Source organism: Accipiter gentilis, chromosome 8, assembly GCF_929443795.1.
Source record: "Accipiter gentilis chromosome 8, bAccGen1.1, whole genome shotgun sequence".
Lineage (NCBI taxonomy): Eukaryota > Metazoa > Chordata > Aves > Accipitriformes > Accipitridae > Astur > Astur gentilis.
Window position 1 is genome coordinate 7884781 of NC_064887.1, and position 23518 is coordinate 7908298.

The 23518-nt window shown below is 40.4% G+C and overlaps 2 protein-coding genes and 1 long non-coding RNA gene across 3 annotated transcripts in view; 2 read left to right on the top strand and 1 right to left on the bottom strand.

Annotated features, from left to right (window-relative positions):
* TTC39A (tetratricopeptide repeat domain 39A) overlaps positions 1 to 3027 on the top strand; it is a 38351-nt gene extending 35324 nt beyond the window's left edge. The window contains exons 18-19 of the mRNA XM_049809354.1: positions 2227 to 2468; positions 2748 to 3027. Of these exons, the coding sequence (XP_049665311.1) occupies positions 2227 to 2347 (121 nt within the window). The 3' untranslated portion in view covers positions 2348 to 2468; positions 2748 to 3027. The remainder of the gene's footprint in view (positions 1 to 2226; positions 2469 to 2747) is intronic.
* Positions 3028 to 9615: 6588 nt separating this feature from the next.
* On the top strand, positions 9616 to 11292 carry LOC126042356 (uncharacterized). Its single transcript, XR_007507116.1, has 2 exons — positions 9616 to 9741; positions 11222 to 11292. It is a non-coding gene; the product is annotated as an uncharacterized LOC126042356 (long non-coding RNA).
* Positions 10874 to 23518, bottom strand: part of RNF11 (ring finger protein 11) — a 33694-nt gene continuing 21049 nt past the window's right edge. Inside the window, exons 2-3 of the mRNA XM_049809353.1 lie at positions 13947 to 14116; positions 10874 to 13375 (exon numbers count right to left, since the gene is read on the bottom strand). Coding sequence (XP_049665310.1) covers positions 13204 to 13375; positions 13947 to 14116 — 342 coding nt within the window. The 3' untranslated portion in view covers positions 10874 to 13203. The remainder of the gene's footprint in view (positions 13376 to 13946; positions 14117 to 23518) is intronic.

Consider the following 23518-nt stretch of genomic DNA (forward strand, 5'->3'; position numbering starts at 1 on the left):
GTGTGAGCAGCTACAAAACTGATGTCTGGCCCCAAGTTTCAAAGAGGTCAGAGTTTTTGTTATGAGCTTTTGTCCGAGTCAGTCCACTACGCAAGACAGAGTGGTTAATCAGCTACCGAAGATTATGCCAAAAGCCTGTCAACACAAAAATTAAAATATGCAATTCTTAATCTCCTACGCTTCTGAGCCTGGTTCTCTATAGATTCATGGAAGATATTAAGAGGAGAAAAATTGCATTGGCAAAATGCAATGGAAAGCGTTTCAGCTGGTTTCACATTCCTCAAAGCACGCCTCTCCTCCTGTCCTCATTTCCTTTGTTCAAGTCTCTGAAGAAGAGATCTAGAAATTAATGATTCAGAGGTTCGCATTCCATCTGGTACTTCTATCGCTTGCTGCTCAGCCATTGCACTTTTCCCCTGACAGCTGTGTGTGGCTCATGCCACAGGCCCCCTTGAGGAAAGGTGTTAGGCTTAAAGAAGAGCACCAGCAGGCAGCAGCTCTTAAAAATTTGTTATTACCCAGTGTATGAAAAGGTAATACTCAGACTTGCTATGCTCAAAGAACTCATGGACACTGTAATGATATGCAAAAAAAAACCCCACCACAACCCCCCCGCCTTGTTTCAGTCAGTCATAATAAAAAGTGCAGTCCTTACATTTCCACCTGTAGCTGTTAAGCTGCATTAAAATGCTCAGGGTTTTTAAGTTTTCAGCTAAAAATGCTCAATGTCTCTGCAGCCACTAGAGGGAGAAGGCGTTGTCCGTGGTGGGTTTCAGGACTGCAGAATTATGTTTGCACTTGGCAGGAGCGCAGACGAACGCTTGGCTTGTGCATGACGCTTGATTTGCTTGACCTAAATCCACATACTGCTGCTGGCTTGAATGTTTCAGCTCTGGGAGAAAGAGTGGAATGAGATGATAAACAGCTTTGGCATGGTCATGTATGGAAATATTTCTCTTTCTATTTGTATGACTGTGAACTACAAGCAAGAGTAGCAGCCTACTGATGAGAAATACAGTATCTGCATGACAAAATCTACTTAATATAAAGAAAAAACTCCAGAGAGTTTCAGATCAGCATACAGCAGAACCCAGTCACCTCCTTTTCTCAGTCAGCCTCTTGGGTGTTGCATACATAAAATTATAAGCTGGTGTAGGATGGGTGTGGAATTCCTTGTTTTTATAAAGAGACTGCCATAGTAACAGATACCATGCTTCCATGCTTGATTTGAATTACGAATTTTGAACTGAAATGCTTTTAAGGTACACAGACTGTTTAATACTTAATGTTATGTTTCTGTAAAGATGACAAATACCTTCTAAAAGAAAATTAGCATGGTCTGATCCTCTTTGGTATCTGGATTCTGTATCCATCCTGCAGGAGCTGACATATTAATTCCTATTAAGTAGGATCTGCACTTTCTGTGTGGTCCTAGGGGCAAATTTTCTTTTTTTATATAAGCTTTTCCATGAAAATACAGATTCTTTTAATGTTTCTGTAACTCTTTAGGGCGTGACATAGCTACTGGAGACTATAGGCAGATGACACTGCTGAGTCAGCCATTAGATGTTTGTGGGGGAAGTCCTGCCAGTCTTTCCCTGGGCTGGTGAATTACTCCTTGAAAGCTGATACAGAGTCTCCTGTGTGCCCACTTTCTCTTTGCAAGCTTCTAGGACACCAAATTGTCTGGCCTGATTTCCTACACACAGCACACATCGTTGACAACCATAGGATGAAGATGGGGTGTTTCCTTCTTCTGGTTCAGGATAGCTTCTCTCTCTCCCCCCCCCCCTTCTTGAAATGTGTCTGCTGAATTAAGATGAGTCTATCTTATTATGTAAAAAAATCCTGAAAATGTTTGTATTCAGATTTGTCACTTATACTTTGAGAGAGGAAAAACAATCTCATTTCTGAATGTAAACTAAGTGGATGTTACAGATATTTAATATGGACTCAATATTTTGACTGAGTGGACCAGATTCAATTTCTTATTAAGCTATATTTTTCTGGTAATTGCCAGACAGTGGAACTACAAATAAAGAACAAAGAGCTGCATTGTTTGGCTAGGAACACATGCCTTGTATTTTAGAGTAGGCAACAAAGGAGCTTGTGAAGAAAGGGGTTTTTTGCTGTCTGCAGTTGTTTTGTTTAGAAAAATAATATAAAGATAACTTCAAAATGTTTTAAATATATATATTCATCAGACTGGTTCTGCTTTTGTTTTAGACAAAACTACAAGAATTACTCCATGGAAACAAGAACACATTTCAGAATTCAAGCTGCCCTGCACCAAGCCAAATCCGCCCCAGAAAACGGAATGCACTCTGGAGCCTCGGCGGTGTCGTAACTTTTTCTTCTTTGATGTCCTGTTTGTTGCAAACTTTGGTGCAGAAAATTACTGACACTTAAGAATTGTTTTTCCTTCTCTTTCAAGTCAGTGAGAAACCAAATCATTTGAGATTTTAAAGGTGAGGCATAAAACGCTAATCTAATGTAATAACATGGCAAAAAACCTCTCAAACCAACCATAACCCTGAAAAATATTGTTTTTCCAACAGTGGCTTTTTGAATACTTACATCTGTGTAATTCATTTTTCAATCATGTGTGCCTTTTTCTTGCGTTTGCAACATTTACTAAGCAAGCTACAACATAAAAGGGAACAATTGGAAAAAAACCAAACAACATAACTTTAAAGATTCACGGATTTAATCTCAGTTAGCTTAAATGTTTGTTTGAATTCATACAGCTAGCAGTTCAGAAGGAATCATCACTTTTTCCAAGTACCTACTTAGTTGAAATGATGTGAGAAAATCTCGGTGTGCAAGAAACACTGCAGGGAGGAGCTCTGAATCCTGCGCATTTCTAGTTATGCATGGAAAGCTTCTCTACCAGCTTTCACTAGTCACATTTTTGCTTCAATAAGAAACTTGCTGGTGAAAAAAATGGTCTCCCTTCTGCAAGTATCTTGACTTTTCTTAAATTTTTTTTCTTGATTTGGTCTTCATGTCAATTCTGCTGCTCGTAGCAGCTGAATGATTTATCAAGGATTTGGTGGCGGGGTGAAGATGATGACGGTATAAACCTGCATCCCTTCTTTGACAAGTTTAAAGATGGGAGGTCCTTAGGAAACAGTTTTTTCATCAGAACGAACATGATCTGAAGTTTATATTAAATTTAAAGCACAAGTCCTTGAAGGTCACTTAAGAAACAGCAATATTGCACTGCTACACAGCAATACACGAGTTATTGTGACAGTCGATTCCTTCTTAAAACGATTGTTCTTAGGTTTGCCTAACTTGAGATGTCTATGTTTAAAGAGATTGTATGGCAGTGTTTCCTGTGTTAAGAAGCTGGGGTTGGAAGCAGGCTCCCTTGGCAAAGTGCTCTGCTTTTCACAAAAGAGGGTCATTTATCGTTTTGGTCTTTATTGATCTTTTGGGGGAATTTCTGTGTAATGGGCTGTAAGAATAGAGCAGTGAGCTATGCCTGCTTTCCAGTGCCGTCTGCCATAGAATTGCTGCTTTTCTGCAAAACTTGTGAAGTCAGACATAACACATATTTGACTCGTATTTACTGTTCTCCAGGCTAGCTCCATGTTTGTATGCCTGTGGGTTTTTGGGGCACAATTCTACCTCCCTTTTGAAAGAGCTTCTTCCCCATGACCCATTCTGATATGTGGAGATGGCAGGTCTTCTGACAGCCCTTTTTCTCCAATGGAGATGTTTATCAGGAAGGTTCGTATCTCTGTACCTCACAGTGAATATTCTTTCTAAAGTGATTGTTCCCAGCAGAAGAGAAAATTGACAGTTTATAGCTCTGCTTTTACCTCCTCTAAGGAAACGACATTGTTTTATAATTGCAAATTAATATGCAAAGAGACAGAACCACCTGTTCCTCAACACAGAGAACTTGCATTGTCTTAAAAATAGACGTTCTTTATAAAAGTCTTCCCAAGTTAAAATCATAGATGAAGAATGCATTTTTTTAAAGTGACTTTCTCGGATAAATTCAGTTCAGATAAAATTAAGTCTAAACAGTTATGCTATTTACGTATTGCACATTCAAACTTAAGTGTAAAAATTCAGTCGTTCTTTGTATAGAATAAAAAAGATTCTTGTTCTATTTCATGCATATAACGCCTCTTCTTCCAGTTGTGTCCTTTTCAAATATTTTGGCAGTCTTAGCATCTTTTAAGCAAGCAATGCCATGAAAATTAGCATAAATGGTACTTTGCAGAAAGCGAACAATCCTTCCGACTGTAGATTCATCTCTCAAGGCCACTGAAATGCTCTTTGAAATTTCACCCACAACTGAGTTTCGCCTGATCTTAGATACATTGCACAAAGGACATACTGTGCAATATGCGGTCAACTTCCCTGCTTCTTTGCAGCAATGAAAATCCTAAGATTTTCATTGTCCTCTTTGGTCGAGCACAAACACCAGCCATATCGTGGACCTGATCTCGAGCTTCAGCTGAGGACTTGGTAGTTAGCCATGATCAAGTAGTCTGTGCTTTCACTCTGACTTTTTTAGCTCCCAAAAATAGGAAATACTCACCTTCCTGATGCAACAACAAAGATTTACATTCTGAACTCACTAAAGGAAAATAACACCTTGCTTGCTAAAGGCCGAATGGAAGGTCTGGTACGTTGTCACTGTATACATTTTTCAGTGTGTTACATTTTGAATTGCCCACCGTTAGTCTTTGGTCATCAACGTACTTCATTTTGATGCTCTTCTGTGGCAGGGATCAGCAACTCAGTGGTGTCAGTCTGAGCTGGAAGGTCTATGCTGGGATCGTTTTTCCATTGCTTCTCCTGAAGCTGCTGCATTCTGCCTGAAGCAGCTCTCCAGAATGGTAAATTGCTTCATCAGTCTCGAGTCCCAAGTACAATGAATTAGGGAAAGCACAATTGGTGCAAGTTCTCAAACAGCTTCAGTGTTCAGTACTACTGAAGTTAAGTACCTACCAGAAAATAGCAGATACTCTAATGGAATCACAAATCAAGGATTTTCAGCGTGGCCTAAGATTCAGGGAATGTACGTACTACTTCAGATGGATATAGTCAGCACATCATTTGCAGAAGGAGCACTTTCTCCTGCTTTCAAACATTGAATTGTCTGACTAATGCTAGAGAAAGCCACTCTGTATACTAGGCTTTAGCCAACGATTGCTGGTATCAACTCTTCTCAGTCCTCAGCAAAGCCAGGGAAGTTAACCAAAGGCAAACTAATAACTCATATAGCAGAAAGTAGTTTTCTGCACTTGGTAGGACCGTTATCATAAAACTTACAAACTGTATTTCTTTTTCTGTGTATTTTTTTAGTAGCACTGATAAGTGGTTTCCTGCCAGTAGCCAAGGAGGGGTAGAAATTCATGCTCAGTTTCCTGGATGTCTGCAGCAATTGCCACGGCGCGCCATGTGATACCGCTGTGCCATCTGAAAGTGGTAGTGGCCAGGAGGGGAGAAGCAGTAAAATGAGCATCGTTTTTATCATTAGATCTGATCTGTGGAATCCATGTATGTATGGTCTCATTAAACTGAAGGGAGGATATGGGCTGAAAAGCCAGCAGCTTATAGTGAGGTCTAACGAGGTGTAACTACCTCAACACCTAGCTCCTGTAAATAACACTAGATGAGATAACCTGTTGGATGAAGAGTGGTGGGCTGAAGCTGAACCTGGCCACAGCTTTTCTTGATGATCAGAAGAGATTTTGATGAAGTCACAAACATAATACAACTACTATTATTTGGAAACACCCACTTACGATTGCTCAACTAAACCAGTAGCACAGGAACATGCTTTGATTTATTACCAATATGCAGTTCTATTGTGATCTACTTAACACATTCTGTTACCGATGGTTAGTTTAAAGACTGTCCCATTCTGACAGTGCCTAGCCTCAGGTTGTTTACACTGCAGTGATACAGCATTCAAAACTTTGCTTGGGAAACTTTGCCTTTTATAAAATATAGCCGCATAGAACGGCATCACATCAAACATTTCTTCCCATTTCACACTGGGTTTGGCGTTAAATTCTATATTGTGTTGAGTGCCTTAGTATTTTTAGTTTCTGTGGCCTGGGTCCAAGGCTACTAAGAGATCATGGGATGATAGCTTTGACAGCTTGTATGCCTCTGGCCCAATAGAAGCATCAAGTAATGCTCCTCTGTGTGAAACAGGGCTTTCCTAGAGTACTTCCAGAATGCAAAAGGCACTCCCTAGAGTTTAAATACAACACTCTCAGCCTCGGGTTCCACCTGCGAGATGCATTTCTTTGTCTTCTCAAGCATAAAAAAAACAGCAGCAAAGCAAATGTACATGAAATGACCAAAACAATGCATTCCACGCAGTTCCCCCTCTGGGAGGAAGAGGAGAAGATAAAGAGGTGAGTCATGTTGTTTACTGCTGTACAGGAAAATGGTTAATGGTTGGAAAGGACACTGATGAACGAGATCAGAAAATCCGAACAGACTAGAAATGAACTTGCTTTTTTTCTCATTATGTTCTGCAAATACCTTTTTATGATAGATTATATGCAAAGCCTGTATTGGCAAGTATTATAATTGAATGATTTGTCATCATAGAATATATTTTAAAGATGCTATCTAGGTTTGATTCAGGTGTTTAAAAAAATATATAAATACAAATACTTTCTTTAAAAACATGCCCCGTCAATCCCTGTCTCCAAGATTTATGAACAGCAACAGAGCTAATAAATATCTGCACAGCACTGTGGTAAAATTCTGCATGATGTTTGCTCCAAATTCAACAATATTTTTGTAGGACTGGGCTGTGTTCCATTATTTTCTGGGTTTTTTTTAAAGCTCTGGACCTACTTACTTTTATTGCTGGCTAAACATAGGCAAAATGTTTATTTAGAATTATGCATTGCATTGAATTGTACTTGCTTCCTCTCTCCTCGACTTTTACAGAAAGAATACAAAACAGAGCAGTCACAACTCCCCCCTGCACACTCTCTTTATGGGCTGCCTCAATTCAAAAAAGAAAAAAAAATGTTTATCTCATGTTGGTCAAGTACTGGAACAACAGTTTCAGGTCTGTGGCTGAAAAGCAATGTGGCAGTGTGGTGAGAAAGAGAAGATAAGTAGAAGCTGCAATATTCTGGACAGTTTTCATCTCTCGCTGTTCCTTTTATCCTACAGCAGACAGGGTGTGGGGGTAAGGAATGACTTTCCTTAGCGCTGGAGCTGTGTAGGATGTTTGTCTGCAATGCTGGAGCCACAGGGGCTGTGCTTGGTGTTGATAGCGTCATAGGTGCAGTTCTAGGATGAGCTGGGGTTTTGTTTGAATGTGGTGCTTTTCCTGATGTTTTGGTAGAGGTGGTGGTTTGAGATGCCTGAAGACTGTCTCTGTTCCTACTGTCTGAAGATGCAGAATAATAACTTTATCTCTGACAGTTAGCAGAGTTCAGTAAATTATTCTAGGGAGGTGAAGCAATGTTGTTTAACTCTAGAAGATACAATATATGGATCATGTTCAACATTGCCTTCATTTGGGTACAGTACCCAGTACTGCTGTCATCGCTACCAAGGTTACGTAGCCTCTGTTGGGCAGCTGCAGAGTTTTTTTTAGAAGCAACCAGCAGGGCCAGTTACAGTTTTGGTATTTCAATCATAGAATAATACTAGGTTGGAAGGGACCTCAAGGATCATCTAGTCCAACCTTTCTTGGCAAAAGCACGGTCTAGACAAGATGGCCCTGCACCCTGTCCAGCTGAATCTTAGGAGTGTCCAATGCTGGGGAACCCACCACTTCCCCGGGGAGATTATTCCAGTGGCTGATTGTTCTCATTGGGAAAAATGTCCTTTGGCTTTCATTCTTACGGCTTGTGGATACCTGGGTCCTGGGTCAGGTTTCCGTTCTGTGATGCTGGGCTCATTGCTGATGCAAATAATTCTTGGTATTTCTAAGGAGCAGCAGGAATCTCATGTGTGGTGCCTTTGCTACATGTCTATTGAAAGTGCGCGATCTGTCACACATACACACACATAAATATAAAAAAGTATTTATCAATAATAACACAAGAAGTCTATGTATGTATATTCATGCGCACCAGTAGCAGGCTCTGTAGCCAAAGCTTTTTGAAAAGTTATCAGAACTGTTTGAACTATTCAATCGACACTTAAAAAAAGTGAGATACTTTATTTGAAAAAAGCTTTGATACTTTTTCAGATGACGGCTGAGGAAAATGCAGGCAGGTTAAGGGCTTTTACTAATGGTTTGTTGTGGGATCGTAAAGGAAACAAGAGCATGCAGTACATAGCCTTCTACAGAGAGAAATCCCAAAACAAACAGGCAATCTAGCAAGAGCCCTTCAGTGAGGTAACCTCACCAAAAAGCAGTGTTAGGCTGGAGAGCTCAAGGGCATCAGTTTTTACTCTGGAAGCAGAGCTCTGTCTCAGTGGGACAGCACCTGGGATGGCTCTGTCCTGCTCAGAAACAGAGGTTTAGAGCAATTCATCTTTTTCCCCTTGAATTTCTGCTTGTCTGTCTCCCTCAGTCTGCTTACCCAGTGTGAATTCTTGATTAGACAAGCTACCACTGATGTGGCAGAAGGGTAGGAAAAAGATGCTAAAAAGGTGGACATTTGTCACGTCTGTCTGCAGTGAGAACCCTGGCACAAGTGCTTCTAGTGAGCAAAAGCAGGGCCTGTTGTGTCCAGGAAAAATGTTTGGTGCGGACAGCCCAGGTGCACGTAGTATGTGCAGTGAATTGAACATTTACTGTCGTGGGCGGAGTTGTTGTTGAAATGCCTTATTTAAAATAAAGACAAATATTTTCTAGGGGTTGGTGCTGCAAAGAATAGTTTTATGAAGTTATTGCTACGTGTTTTCCAACTGAGAGGACAGAGAAAGTTTGGTGGCTTTTTGTTTGTTTGTAGTATGGTTGGTCCCCTCTTGCCGAGTAAGTATGTACCTTTGTGCTGCTAGAAACATGTACAGGCATTTTCACAAGTATTTTTTTCATTATAGATTCCTCTCTGCAGCTTTTACTTAGCTAAGTGTCAGTGCAGGGTGGATGTTGTAATAAAGCAGTTGCTAGCATGCAAATACAGTTATTTCTTCTGCTTAAATCAAAAAGATGCTTTTGCAGAGTATGTTTAGACTGTTCTTTTTATCAAAAGGCATTAACTTTGCATTTCATACCAAGAATTCCAAATCCCCTAGCTCTTATCCCAGAACAGGTTTAAATGCAAGATAATTTGCAAAGGGTGGTTAGCATAAATTATATTCTTCAAAGTTAAATGCTGTATAAAAGGAAAAGTTAATCCTTGAAGCTAATTTTTACTCTGGGTATTAAGTCAAGAAGGCCTCTTCTGAACAGATTTTATTCATGGTTTTTTGTAGGTTATCAACTACTATGTATGTTTTTAATAAAAATGTAGTGTCTGTAATAAACTTTTTGTAATCAACTAGCATCCACTTTGTTTCTAAGTCCATTTTAATCCAGGATTTAACTGAGAAGAGGGCTTGTATGTTTGGTTTCAGCCATGTTGTTATTTATTTAACTGACAGTCTGACTCAAGAATTTTCATCTTTACCACGATTGCACAAGGACAGGAAGTGTCGAAGTCTTGAAACTGTGGCAATCTAAGTAAGTTCAGGTATTTCATAATTCCGTAGCCTAGAAATGTGCGCTTCTGCCATTGCAAAGAGAGGACTGTCCGCCTTCCAAACACGTAGTTGTTTTCAGCCTTGGGAAGCTGCAAGACGGTAGGAACTTTTATAAACCTTACGTGGTTAAAGCCCTTCTACAACACTAGCTCCTCACAAAGAAACTCTCTAGGCTTTTTTGTTGTTGTTTACGTACAAGTTCTATGATTCTCTCCCAGATTTAGATAATGAACCAGCAACAGGTAGTAAGGATTATCATCCTCAGATGTAAAATGATTCAAATGGTAATTCCAGTAGCGTGCAAGAGTTTTTAAGCATAAAGGTCTTTATAAAACTAGGTATTCATGACTTGTCATTGCATCTCTCTTGCTTCAGATTTGTGGGAATTTTGGTTTTTTCTGGTGTGAGACAAAATCCTTTTCCTACTATAATCTGCAACCGTAACCTAACAACTTCCCTGCTGTGCAAGCATCTTGGATGTTGGCAATGCCCTTGGTCCCTACCTGCTCCGTTTCTGTGGCACTGCTGGGGCAGCTCTTAGTCTTTAAATGGGATAGCACGTTGCTATGGGAGGCTGTGGTGTCTGTCAATGACTAGGGGCGTGTGGACTTTTAATGTCTCTTGTGTTGTTGCCTGAAATTGCTGCGGATTGAGCCTGATGATCCACTTGGCTATTTCTGGGTCTGTGCCAGGGCTGTTTTGCCAGTTACAGTTCTAAAGTACAAACAGTGTTGTTCTACTGAATGTTTTCATCGTACTGCACAGTCCCAACAAAATGCTTTAAAGCAACACTTTTTGATCACTGTTGATACACCTACAAACTTGGTTACTTACACAAAGTAGCTGTAAGAGTATTTTTTTCCTTCAAATTGCTTTGAGATGTTTTACTATAGGCCTGTCCCCCCCGAAGAACACAGCCCTGGTATAAGAAGGGCTATGGCTGAACAGGTCCAGATGAAGAAGAGCCAGCCCTTTGCACTCACTGAGCTGCAGCAGACTCTGGTTAGGAGACAAACAGCTGTGCTGTAAATGGAATGTCTAATATGTTTGAAGTACAAGTAATTTATTAGACACCTCTGAGACAGGAGGCAAATATTATCTTCATCTTACAGATGGTGGAATTAAAACACAGATCTGGTTTCACAACTGTAGCTAAAATTCAGGTTACACATTATTCTGTGTTAAATTCAGATCAGTTACTTTTTTGAACTAGAAATCATCCATAACAGCATTGAACCTAAAAACTTGAAAAATCATTTGATTTATTTGTTATATTTACACATTTGTCTTTCAGCTAAAATTTGAGCTTTTTGGAATGTTTTTTGTGTATTCAACTCTAGTTTTAGCCCTTCGCACCTTTTTGCTATTTAACAAGTATTTTAATAAAAGTAATTTCTTCCCTTAGCCCAGTAAGTATATCAGTGTTAAAAGTTCAACTATACAAAGTGCCTAGAAAAGCATTCAGCTCAGTAATTGGTCACTTCATCTTTCCTTCTAATCTTTCTTAATCAAGTCTTGTAATAAATAAAGACTAATACCAACATGACAATGCTGTTTTTTCAAATTGTTCATTTGCCAGTTTTAACAAGATAAAGAAAAGGACTGAATACTTAATGTGGACATTGTGTTACCAAAAAAAAAAAAAAGAAACCAACCCCCCAAAACAAACAAACAAGAAGGAGGACACAAAAGAACACACATGGAATGATGAAAAGGAACAATGATATTGCACAACTTCAGGTCTCTCTTCCCAGATTTTGATCCATGTAATTAGGTATGTATGAATTCAGCAAAAAATTGTGTCCAGATAAATGTGTAGCAATCTGAGTGAATCTAGAACTGTAGACTGCTTTCAATTCCTTCTGACTGCTACTTGGAGTTCTTCTCTAAGAGAGCAGGTTGCTGTCAGCTGCAGGAATAATAAATAAATCAACATGTTGATTTTACATTTTGCTGACCAACCCTTCAAGAATTATTCATAACATGCACAATTCTATATTGTAAATACACGAAGTCTTCAAAGTACTTGGGTCTTTAAAACACAACTTGTATCAAGTACTCAAACTATGTATGAAAAACAATCAAGAAAGTTCCCTGATTTGTTGTGGTTAACTTGAGATTGCATCTCATTTTGCAAGACCAGGACTTCTCAATGTATCAGCATTGCGTTGAATGTATAAAAGTCACAGTAGGGTACATTAAGGAAGGAAAGAAAAAAAAAAGATAAAAGAAAAATCATCCTAAGTGGATAAAAGGTCCTTACAGCTAGAATCTTTGCTAGACCATCTCTTAACAAGCACATACTCTTTGCTACAGAAATTAGCTAATTGTGTCATTCTCGCTATAGCAGTACTGTTTTCCCCCTCAACTGCTAGTATGACAGTCGGTGTTTCTATAAACCTTGCATTTACGTGCAGAACAAAATATATTTTTCTTATATCTGATTTCATATCTGTTTGGTGGACTGATGTGTCAGCTAGCAGGGCTTAACAGATACATTTAATACAGGAGACTGAGATACAGTATGTTTATTCTTAACTTCTGATAACCTAAGAACTACAAGAACAAGAGATGCAGTATCCATTTGCTATGATCCAAGACAACCATTTTTAGGGAGAAAAAAAATAGAATAAGTAAGTGATCGACACTACCACTACAGTAGTTCCAAAATTTATTTTTTTTTTCCAGTCAGGGTAGTTTATTGTCCATCTGGCCCACTTTTAACTTGATCAAGTTAAAGGTGACATACTAAAGTTTAAGGACTGTTGTTTCCTTAAAACCAAAGCAAGTTATAAAAACCATGAAACCGTAATTTCACTGTAGGACTGTTTCATATCTTCATATTCTGCATCACTTGTAGAAAAGGGATAATGCATCTCAGTTTGCTTACAAGCTAGGAGATCACTTTGAAGTCTGCATATTCCTAACTGCAAACAAAATATAGCACTTTTAACAGGTTATAAATAAACTGGTTTTCAAGCATAGAGCCAGCCCAACAATAACAATACACTATTAAAAAGACCTAAGGCAATGAATTCCATCTCCAATGGACAAAAAAAAAAAAAAAAGAAAAAAGAACTGTGCAAACAAGCTTAAAACTATTTCTTTGTGCCAGTGTTATAAAATGTAGATTTCAATAAAGCCTTGACCCAAATGCCAGGACTTGTGAAAAGAATCAGAACAAAACTGGTTACTTTATTTAGGAAAAAAATACTCTTATCTTGCTGCTAATAAAATTGGATACACGCAGTTTAAACACTTACAGTTGCTGTAACACTTTACACAATTCCTATATATGGGTGTAAGAACAAACATTAAAAGACAATGGTGGGTCAAGGCTTTACATTAAAAATAACAACCTACTTTTCTATAGTCTCTAAAATACTATGTTTTTTCCAATATTTGCAGCCATTCAGGAATATTTTTTATTTATTTATTAGGAAATGTATACTTTGTGCATGATCTTAATTCCTAATTCCCGGCTCTTTGGGCTGAATGACAAAAGGATCAAACCCATTAAAGTGGATGGTCTCCTTAAAGGTTCAGTGGAGAAACCCTGGCTCAGTTAGTCTCATATGATGAAAGCAGTGCTGCATCCACTGGCTCCATGCAGGATGGACAGGTAAAGGATCTCATCAACCAGTCATCTATACAGTCCAGGTGGTAAATGTGCATGCACGGCAGAAATCGGATAGGGTCCCCATAAACAAAGTCCATCATACAAATGACACATCTAGGGGGAAAAAAAAAAATCATAAAAATATTTAAGCTGCTGTTACCACACTGGAAATGAGAAGTAGTGCAATATATACTCCTGGGTATGTTTGAGTCAGTCAAACTTTCAGTACTTGTTGATACTGTGAGGAGTTCTTAGCGCTGTCAGTGCTGGCTCCACCAAGCACTAGATTTTTTGGCGTTTCCTTTGTAGTGTATGTGTGTACCCGTGGTTACGATGTCAGTGAGGGCTGGAAGCCTTGTGTAGACATGGCTCCACAGAGTGCATAAAACTAGAAATGGTAAAAGGGAGCCATACAGGTGAGGAAGTAACAGGAAATTATTTCCCCATGAAGAGAGGATAAAGAGGAAAAACACACATGTAAGGACATGAATTACATGGGTCAGGAAAGTAAGTTTCACCTGTAACAGGAAAACAAGTGAGGATAAAAGAGCCTTTTGCAGGGTCATTTTTTTTTTCCTGGAAGCTACATTAAATTACAGTCCCTGAAAAGAAGGCAGAAACAGGGGGACAAGATCAGGTTTTCCAAGGCAGAACATTAGTTCACAGTTTGGTTTCTGTAACTTACTCTCTGATCTTCTTCTCGGAGCCATCTCTTCCAGGATCATAGACTCCTTTAGGTAGATGCTGAATAAGGCCTATCCTCTGCGCTATTCTGATTTGTTCCTCTTCTGTCAGCTGTGTTGCTAGCCGAGTCTGGCTAGGAGTCGGGTGATAAACAGGAACAGGGACCTGCTCCTAAAATGAAAATACGACAGTTAAAAAAAACCACAGAGGTTTTCCTTGCGTTTTGTAGCACAGTACAGACAATGTATTTAACTTTTTCTCTGTCAGTCCTACAAATGTTTGTATAATCTCCCACTCCTACTTCGCAATTTTGAGGCTAAGATTATATTGAGAATGGGATAAAGTATTGAGGCCAGTATCCTGAGGAAGGAGCTGCTCGTGGTTGTTCTCTGCAAAAGCTTTCTATCTCCAGGAATCATTCATACATGAAATACATGTACAACAAACTCCACAAGACAGCAGGCAAATAAACCCTACAGCCACCTGGTGAACTGCTAAGGCATTGAATTGAAGAATGTAATGGCTGAGGAAAAGCCCCCAGTAATCTCAACAAAAAGTAGATTTTTTTTTTTTTTTTTTACATTTAGGAAGAATTGTTTGCAAAGATGAGGACAGTGCCTATTCTTAAGAGTTCTAGAGAGGAAGGTTTTATTGGTTCTGTAATAACTAAAGTTTACGTGAACTGTTCTAGGTCACACAAGTTCCAATCCAGAACTGTAGATTTAACTCTTGTGTGTTTAAAAAATGTCACCTGGACGATAAAAAGAATAGCTTAAGTAAGTAATCCAAGTCTTACATTTGTTCTCATACATTAATATGACTTTACAAGTTGTCCCCAAGTTGGACTTAAATTTCTGTATGTTTAAAGTATGTATTTCCCAAACAAAAAATAGGCAACGTGTATGTCTTACACAGTCCTTCCTCTGCCATGTTCTCAGAAGCTTCTTTTGAATTTCAACAAACTTAAGATCAAATATTTTCGCTAACACTTATATTAACATGGTAGTTATTTTACTTGCTTTTAAAGCACTTTTTTGGACATAAATACAAATTTTGAACAGGAAATACTCTTAGGGCAGTATTGGCTAGTAGCCATAATTCTACTGTTAATAGGGAGAGAATTTCTTGCAATAGGTCTATTTTAATGGTGGTACTTAAACAGCAGAAAAAAATTCAACTTATAGATGTGTTCTGCAATTAAACCTGGTGCATCAGAGACACAATAGCATTGATTCATCTGTTTGGAAAAATGCAAAAGTTGATGTTTCAGAGGACGTTGCTGCAAAACAAGCAGACTGCAGGAGGGCATGCAGCGGCACCGCAGGAAGCGCTGATGCAGCACCCATCACCTGACAAAGCTCCCATTGCCAAACTCCCACTCGCCCTTCACTGATACGGGGAAAAAGTGGGCTTTTGCTGCCTGGGACAGAGCAACCACCTTCTGAAACACACACGGACCGCTGTGGGCATCTCCAGGTATTTCCAGCAGCAGGAATGCAGCTGCGTTCCCCTCTCCTGTTCCCTTTTGGCCGGCTCTGGCAATGGTCTAGTGCAGTGTTCAGCTGACACCAACACCTGGCAAAGTCCCGATACGGGGTTTAACACATGTAATGTTGCACTTGTAAAGCCTGATAAAGCGATTCTTCTTTCGCTGCTAGGAAGCACGGCAAGTGGAAAGACAGACCGGACTCCCAGAAGGCCGGGAGAAAGCGGCCAGAGGAGCGCACAGCCTCTCGCCGGCCAGTTCCAGGGATGCCCAGCAGCAGAAGTCCTTGCTCATGTGAAATGCTAATCAAAAATACAAGTCTACAGGGCAATTCTTTTAACACAGTGCCTACCACTCGCAATTCAGCTGTGGGGTAAAATTCACAGTCTTCTCTTAATTTAGATACACTAGGATTTCCCCCTCTGATTTCCCAGCAGAACTCAGAGGAATTATGACAAGGTTCAGAAGACAAAATGCCAGTGGTTCTGTAAGATTGATTAATTTCCTGACTACTCTCAACTGTGTTTCACAGAATCACAGATTTCTTCTACATCAGCTGCCTTTTTTAATGGTTTAAATTATCTGAATTATTTTCTAATCGCTATCTGAATAGGGAAAAGCACCAGTTGAAGCTAGGGATGACCTGTCAGATAGAACAGTATTCATGAAGCGGCTCGGCAACCTTTAGTGCGAGCAAACTAAAGCATTTTCTCCCCTCCCGAATGCTGCAGACCCTCTCTCTGCACTGAACACATCAGCTCGAGGCAGAGCCCAGTCCTGGTTTTTATGTTTCAAGAACTTAACACCACAAACTATCAGTAACTTTTTTTTTTTTCCCCAAGGCTTTGCTATACTTCTTTGGACAGATTATTAAATCAATAGCAGAAGACATTACTGCTAGCTCCCTTATTTGTTACAAAGATGTACAGAACACTTAGCATATGGAGGGAGATGCACCCTCCTTCCCATCTTAGAAAAAAAGAGGAGCACTATCACTAACTACATGCATAGCACGGGTTGGCGCCAATAAGGGCAGGAGGGGAGGCTGCTGTATTTAATACAGCTCCCCTTGGCAAAACCATGACTGCAAGTGATAATGCCAAAATACAAGGAAAGACAAAAACAGGCGGAGGAAAAAAAGATCCAAGAAACTCAAAATATCTGGAAGTAGCAGTGACAACTGATAGTGAATGCCTATAGCAGATGAACAGCAAACCAATCCAAACTGGTATCTCAGCAGAAATTAGACAGCAAAAGAAAACTATAGTTAAGTAACAATATGTTGCGAGTTAAAACTATCACATTTGGACAACTCTGCAATGAGAAATAAGTCACGCTATCCAACTGTTGACTGTTTCGGTTAAGTTTTGGACAGTAACACAACTTTTAAGCTTGTAATAGGCCAAACAAGAACGAAACCTCATTCCCTTGTTCTAGTCTTTTACAGGCGCTTGCTGCGAGCGACCACCGAGGGAGGGCCTGTGTACTTGGGGAACCCACTTCTGCATTATTGCAGTGCCCCCCCTCCCACGGGTGTCATCCTCCCCACAGAGACCTGAAGAAGAGGGGCCTGATGGACGCCCCGGGGCCCCCTTCCCATGCCAAATACACAAATGCTTTCCTGACCGCCAGTGCTTTTTGGAAACACTCCTCCTTTTGGCGTCCTGTCTCAGGTTCCCTCCCCGCAGAGCCACCACCCTGCGCTACATGTCTGACATAACCCATTAAGGCAGGAATTTATAGTTGCCAGCTGTGGGCTTCTACAATTTCACATACTAGACAAGAAACCTCTTGTCAGATGAGTAACTCTGGGTGAAATCGGTGCTGTCTTTCACCATGAAGTCTTCATGCTTGTGAATATAAAAAATTGGGGATTGTGTGGCTGCCAAGCTGTTGTGAAAAATGCATAAATTGTACTACTGTAAATAAAAAAGAGTGACCGCTCAGCACCCATGATCTGGTGCTGGTGTACTTCCTTAACAGCCTGTCTGGTGGCACTTTAATCTCGCCTCCCAATTACTATTAAAAGCCTGCACAAACTGAGCTAGCAGTCCACTGGATACAAACATACCAGTAAAATGGAAGAATACAGCCGCACACATTGCGGAGAGTCAAACTGTAGGGTACACCAACAATGACCTTTTCAAACCTGTCCTCTCCCCTCCGACAGATAAAAAGAAAAGGCGTGTTTATACCTGTATGATTCTAAAAATATTTTAAGCTATTTATTCGTGAGAATACGAGAGCCCAGATTTCTCTGACTCAGTTCGTTGAAGCGACATTCGGTATCCCCAGAGGCGTCAAAGTAAGAGACGGAGTGGACCGCATGAAGTGCTCCCTCACCTAGACCCTGACCACCACCACCAGTCAAGCTGGGCTCCTTCAGCCCCCAGTAGCCCCGCTGGCACGCACCCCGGCCGGCCCCGCACGCAGCCACCGCCGCATCACCACGCTGGCAGCTGCATCCTCTGGCTTCTCCGCTATCAAATCTCTGAAGCATTTTTGGAAGTTAAGCTCACCCGACAATAATTTCAAGACGCCTGTAAGGAGCGAGTGCAGCCCCGCCTGTGCGGGTTTATCACCCCTCTGCAAACCTTTCACAGTTTATAATGGCTACTTTTATCAACCCACATTAAGACAAGGTCCCGCTCACTCCAGCGTGGGTATTCAAGGGTAACGACGTGAGGATTCGAGACTTAGTCAACTTATGTTTGTAGCTAGAGGCTCCTTGACATGTATAAATATAAAGAAGATTGTATTACCCAAGTAATTATTATTTTATTCCAAAGATGAGCATGAATTTATTGCTCTGGTGTCTCACTTTTCCCTTATCTACCACGGAAAATGTTTTTGCAGACAAAATTATGAAATACTGAACTTCTACCCAAAGTCCATGTTATTTATCATTTGATAAAGATGTCGGGTGTTTCAAACGAAGATGAAATTTCACGTTAACTCTATTCCTCCATGTAAAAAAAACTAAAAAAAGGCCAAAACAAATAATCAAATCCACGCATTAGTGTCAGGCAATGTAATTAAAATAATTTTCTGGCACTTAATTTACTTTAATCAATTATTTTTTTCACATATGAATTTAGTAATGATGCAACATCTCAGATGGCCGCAGTCCTGGACATACACAACTTTTTTCTTGGTCACAAAGTAGATGGTGTCAGCACAAGTCTCCCTGGCTTTCTGTGCACAGAAGTCATTAATTCCTTATGTTTATTCAGCCCTTAAATAACAGCATTAATTTAGACTCGAGGACTACAGCAGAGTTTGTGTCTCCATCTCACCCTGGCTCCTCCTCCTTTGGAGGGCAGGAGGGGGGGGGGCAGGAAATCATAGAGGGCATCTGGAGGTCTGCATTTTTCACTTCTAATGAAAATAAACATTTTCACACATGGCTTAAAAGGCCCAGACAGTGTTTCTGCATGCAGATTCCCAAGCACAATTTGGGTTCTCTCCTAGAAAAAGGAGGTTTCATCAAGCATGATTTTTTGTTAGAAGTTTTCTCATCAATGCAACTTACCTTGGTTACTTATGCTGCTGTAAATCTGCTTTTCTCTTGTTTTACAGCATTTTCATCTTGTTTTTGCCAAGTGCAATGCATTTGTAATACTCTGAAAACAGGTCAGTGGTAGATCAGAAACTCTTAATCCCTGGATAAAGATTATTTTAAGATCCTTCTACGCCACATATCAGCAGTATGTTATCAGGGCTTTTGTTTGTTTGTTTGTTGGTTTTCGTAATTGCACCAACATGCACAAATTATCCTTTCAGGAAGGTCAAAGGTGAGATAAATAATTCCTAACATCTAATAGTTCCAGAGGTTAAAGCTTCACTGCTGTCCCCGAGATCCTGTCTACAGCCACCTGCTTTCCACTATTTACTGCTTTGTTCCATTTCCATCTCTGAATTTTCTTCCTCATCTAATCCAATGCTCTCAGTGTGCCTCACTCTGGGATATTTATTTGCATTTTAACACCAGATCAACAGCATATCTGTTAATTCAGTCCAACAAAGGAGACAAACGTCTTCCTAGCTATGTTTATCCTAAGTCTTTCTTACTTTTTCTTTTTTTAACATCAGTAGGTATAGCACTTACACTCCTTGCGGTTGCTGCCTAATTAATTAATGCAAACATAACAGTTCAATTTGAATTTCCCCAGCCGTTCCCACAGCTTTTTGAAATCCCTTCGATATGCAAATGTCTGTCTTGAAACGTGTTGTCTGAAAGCAGCCGTACTGGTTCACATACAGCTGCATCAGGGCCACAGACGCTTTACTGCTCACCAGCCCTCAAACCCTGATCCAGAAAGTGGCCTGGCCTTTCTGCAGCTCCGACAGCCTTGCAGCATAATATTGCTGCCTATTACAATGCTCACCGTCACCATACACATCTTTCAGCCTTGCTGCCTCCCAGTTTTCTCATCTCTAAGGTGAGGTGCTTAGCAGGAAGCCTAAATAACTAATCTAGACAAGAACGACTTCAGTTTACAGGTGTAAAGTCAGGAGGTGAGAAAAAAAAAAACCAACATCCTTTTTGGTTGTTTTTTTTTTTTGCAAAATCCCCAATGAATTTTATGAAATTTTCTCTTCTCGCTACTTTATTACTCATAAGGAACTCACTGGGATGATGGTCCACGGGCCTTTTCTGTGAATGTCATTCTGATCTAGGTGAAAAGACTCAAATTCCATCCGTATGTGAATACACATTCTGCAATAATATCCTCCCCCAAGACATATTAATGTAGAACCACTCGCTATTATAATGTGTATTATACGACAACTACAGCTTACTTTAATAATCCTTGGAATATTATGAGCAGCCTGCCAACTATAAAAACCTTCTTCTGCCATACAGAAGAGAACAGTTCATTTATAAAGCTGAATACCGGTTGCTGTAAAACATCATATAATGAAATCGTTACCCGATCCTTTATATTCCTGAAAAATCCCCTCCTCTCACCTCTCCCATCTGGAGGGGACACTTGGGACAGACAAGCAGACCAGACGCACGTGCGCACACAAGAGGAGCTGTTCTGGCACAAGCTGGAATCTAAAGCATGGGTTTGTCTTGCAGAACCCATTCACTTAGTAATATAGTCAGAAAAGAGATTAAGCATTAACTTAACACAGTATTAAGCAAAACTGTAACTGATCCTTTACCAAATTTTCAAGCATGCCAAAGACTGATTCCCTTTGTTTATGTGAGAAGTGTGAAGATCCAGGTAGTTCTCTCCTGACAAATAATAATATGTTTCAAAACAGATTCACTGCACCACTCTACTAGTTACACGCTCACCTTTAAAATATGGTTCCAAGTCCTCGCATTACTCAGGATTCCCACATTCCTCCCTAAGGAGACTAATCACACAATTGAAATTTTGAATGTATATTTGATTCATCTGGAACTTTAAGCCCAATAAATGTATACTTCATTTTTAAGATTTATTAAGGGATTGTTCTGCTACCACTGCTTGCTGGAGAGAGCTTACTTTTAACTGTTCAGGACCTTTCCAAACAAGACTGCTCAGGACCTTTTCAAACAAAACTGCTCTTACTTTTGTTTGTTTGATATATTCCTTGGTAAGTTTGACAGCACTGAAGGACAATAAACCCAAACTCACGACGTACGGAATTTCACATCTTAGTGTTTCCTTTAAAGTTTTATTAGTATCACAATTATCATTTCAATATTAAATAGAGAATTTTCATGCAGAAATAAACACTTGCACTAACATCTTACTGGTCCATAGCCAGTAGGAGAGCAACACTCCGAACCCCAGCAAGGGCCCCCCTGCACCTGGGATGCGCGCGCAGGTTTGTACATGCTTCCCACCAGGGTGCTCCTAAAGGAAGATGAATAAGATTTCTGGTGTTGTAGGAATTAGACATTGTCGATATGGTCAGTAATTAATATACCAACAGACTAAGGAAACAGTCTGCAACAGAGGAGAGGAACCTGCAGGATCTGCACAGTGTTTCTCCAGCTGCTAACACCAATTAAGAAGCAACACCCGGTTTGAGTCATACATCATTTCAGAGGGAGGTGTTTTTGGTGAAAGCCACAGTGGTTCCGCAGTGATGGCGCAGCCTCATCTAAGCTATTACTGAAACTGCAAAATTGTCCTTTGCATTTTTCCACAATTATTCCATTGAAATTACTAAGAAATAAATATATCTGAAGAGTTGGAAAAGATAAGCGACCATGAAAGTGAGTCCTGGCTGCTGACTCTTAAAATATTACCTGTCCCCTGAGCTCAGCTTTGCTATACCAAAAATAGGGCTGGGGCAGAGAGAGGAGGTACAAACTAGATGCCTCCTGCCTGCTGCTTTCCTAGACAGTGACGAGGGCTATTAGAGAAAGGGATTTCGTTTTCAAGCTTCTTACCTGTGCTGTCACACAAAACCGAAAAGGCTACCTACTGCCAAGATAAAATAGGTGACAGTGCCCTTTTCAGCTTGGCCAGTGCAAACCCAGCCTTACCTGGCAGATGGAAATCACCTGCTGCTCTGTAGAGTCACCTGCTCTGAAATTTGATTAACGATCAATGCAAACCTAAATACAAGAGATTAGGAGTTGTAGGGGAAAAGCAGTAATTAAAAAGCAGTAATTGATCCCTGGAAGCACAATCTCCTGACACAACCAGACAGTTTTTACATTCCCAGGCTGCACAGCAAGTTTCTCTGACTCAAGGGCCATATCCTTGGGTATGGTTCGACTAACTGAATCCTTGATCACCAGCTTTGTGTTGGTTTTAGCTGTCCTTGTTCCTTTCTCCAGTGATCCCATCAAACATCAGGGTGTGAATTTCTTCAGGAAAGTGGGTAACATACACCAGCATATCCCAGACCATCAAACTGCTCACCAGAGAACTGACTCCATGTCTCCAGACAGCCCCACTGACAGCTCCACTTACAGCATCAGGCCACAACTTCTGAGAGGTAACAAAGTCCTCTTATTACAGCTCCTAGCATGTTTATTTTAATAGGTTTTTTATATATTTACAGGAAGGGAAGAGATCCTTAAACAATTTACAAAAATTCATGCTTTTCTGTCAAGTTGCTGCAGTTAGCAAAGCCAGGAAAGAACAGTTGCCCCTAAACATTAAATTAGGGACACTCAGGCACAAAATGTAGCCTCCTGAGACTTGTACACCCCAAGGACTACAAAGCAAAGCAGCTGGGTAAGGAGAAAATCTAGCAGAATGGGCCAGTAGTCATTTTTGCAGCTGGTGGCAGAAGAACAGCACGTGTATGTGGATCACCCTACCCCATAAGCAAACCACAACATCTGCATTATTGGTACATGTTCTCTCCTACTTACACCAAGCGGTTTTCTTTGCAGAAACCCTTCTTATGCCTGGCAAACACAGACACTTATTATAGTGCTATGGCTATGTTAAACACAGCACTTACGGTTCAAGCAAGACGGCTGCTGGACAAATGAGGAGCAGCTTTAACAACAAATAAAAACCTGAAGTTTTGGGAAGAAGAAAACGGTCCTGTAGTGGAAGACGCTGAAAACAAATAAATCTCAGACTGTCTCCTTCTGCTGAAAGGTACAGAGTGAACCTGCTGTGTCCCATTCACTTACTGCTGTGAAACTGCTGGCTAGCAGGAAGCAAAAATAAAAAAGAACACCCCAAACAAATGAATCCAGTTAACATGTTTTTCGGAGGCTGCATTCAAGCACGAGAGATGGGGGAAGCACTCCAGAGCTATGGCAGAACGCTAACAGTCCACACCGAAATAGGAGAATTGTTCACACTTCTTTCAGACACATATTTACTTTCTGGAAAGGGTAAACATCAATCAGTGCAACTTGTTTATAGTATAAATCAAAGGCATGACAGCTAAAAATGCTCGTATTGATCATCCGGGGTAACATATAAAGGCTGCAGGCAGCTCGGACTCTCACCTCGCCAGGTGCCGTATTCAGCGCAGCAAACCGGCTCGCTCACAACCTGCCCTGCTCGTCCGGTGATCTCAGACACGTGTGATTTGTCCTGCACACCGTCCCCCACGCGCACCCACCCAAACCACTCACTCGGAGGCTTTGACTCACCTCAGAGTACAGC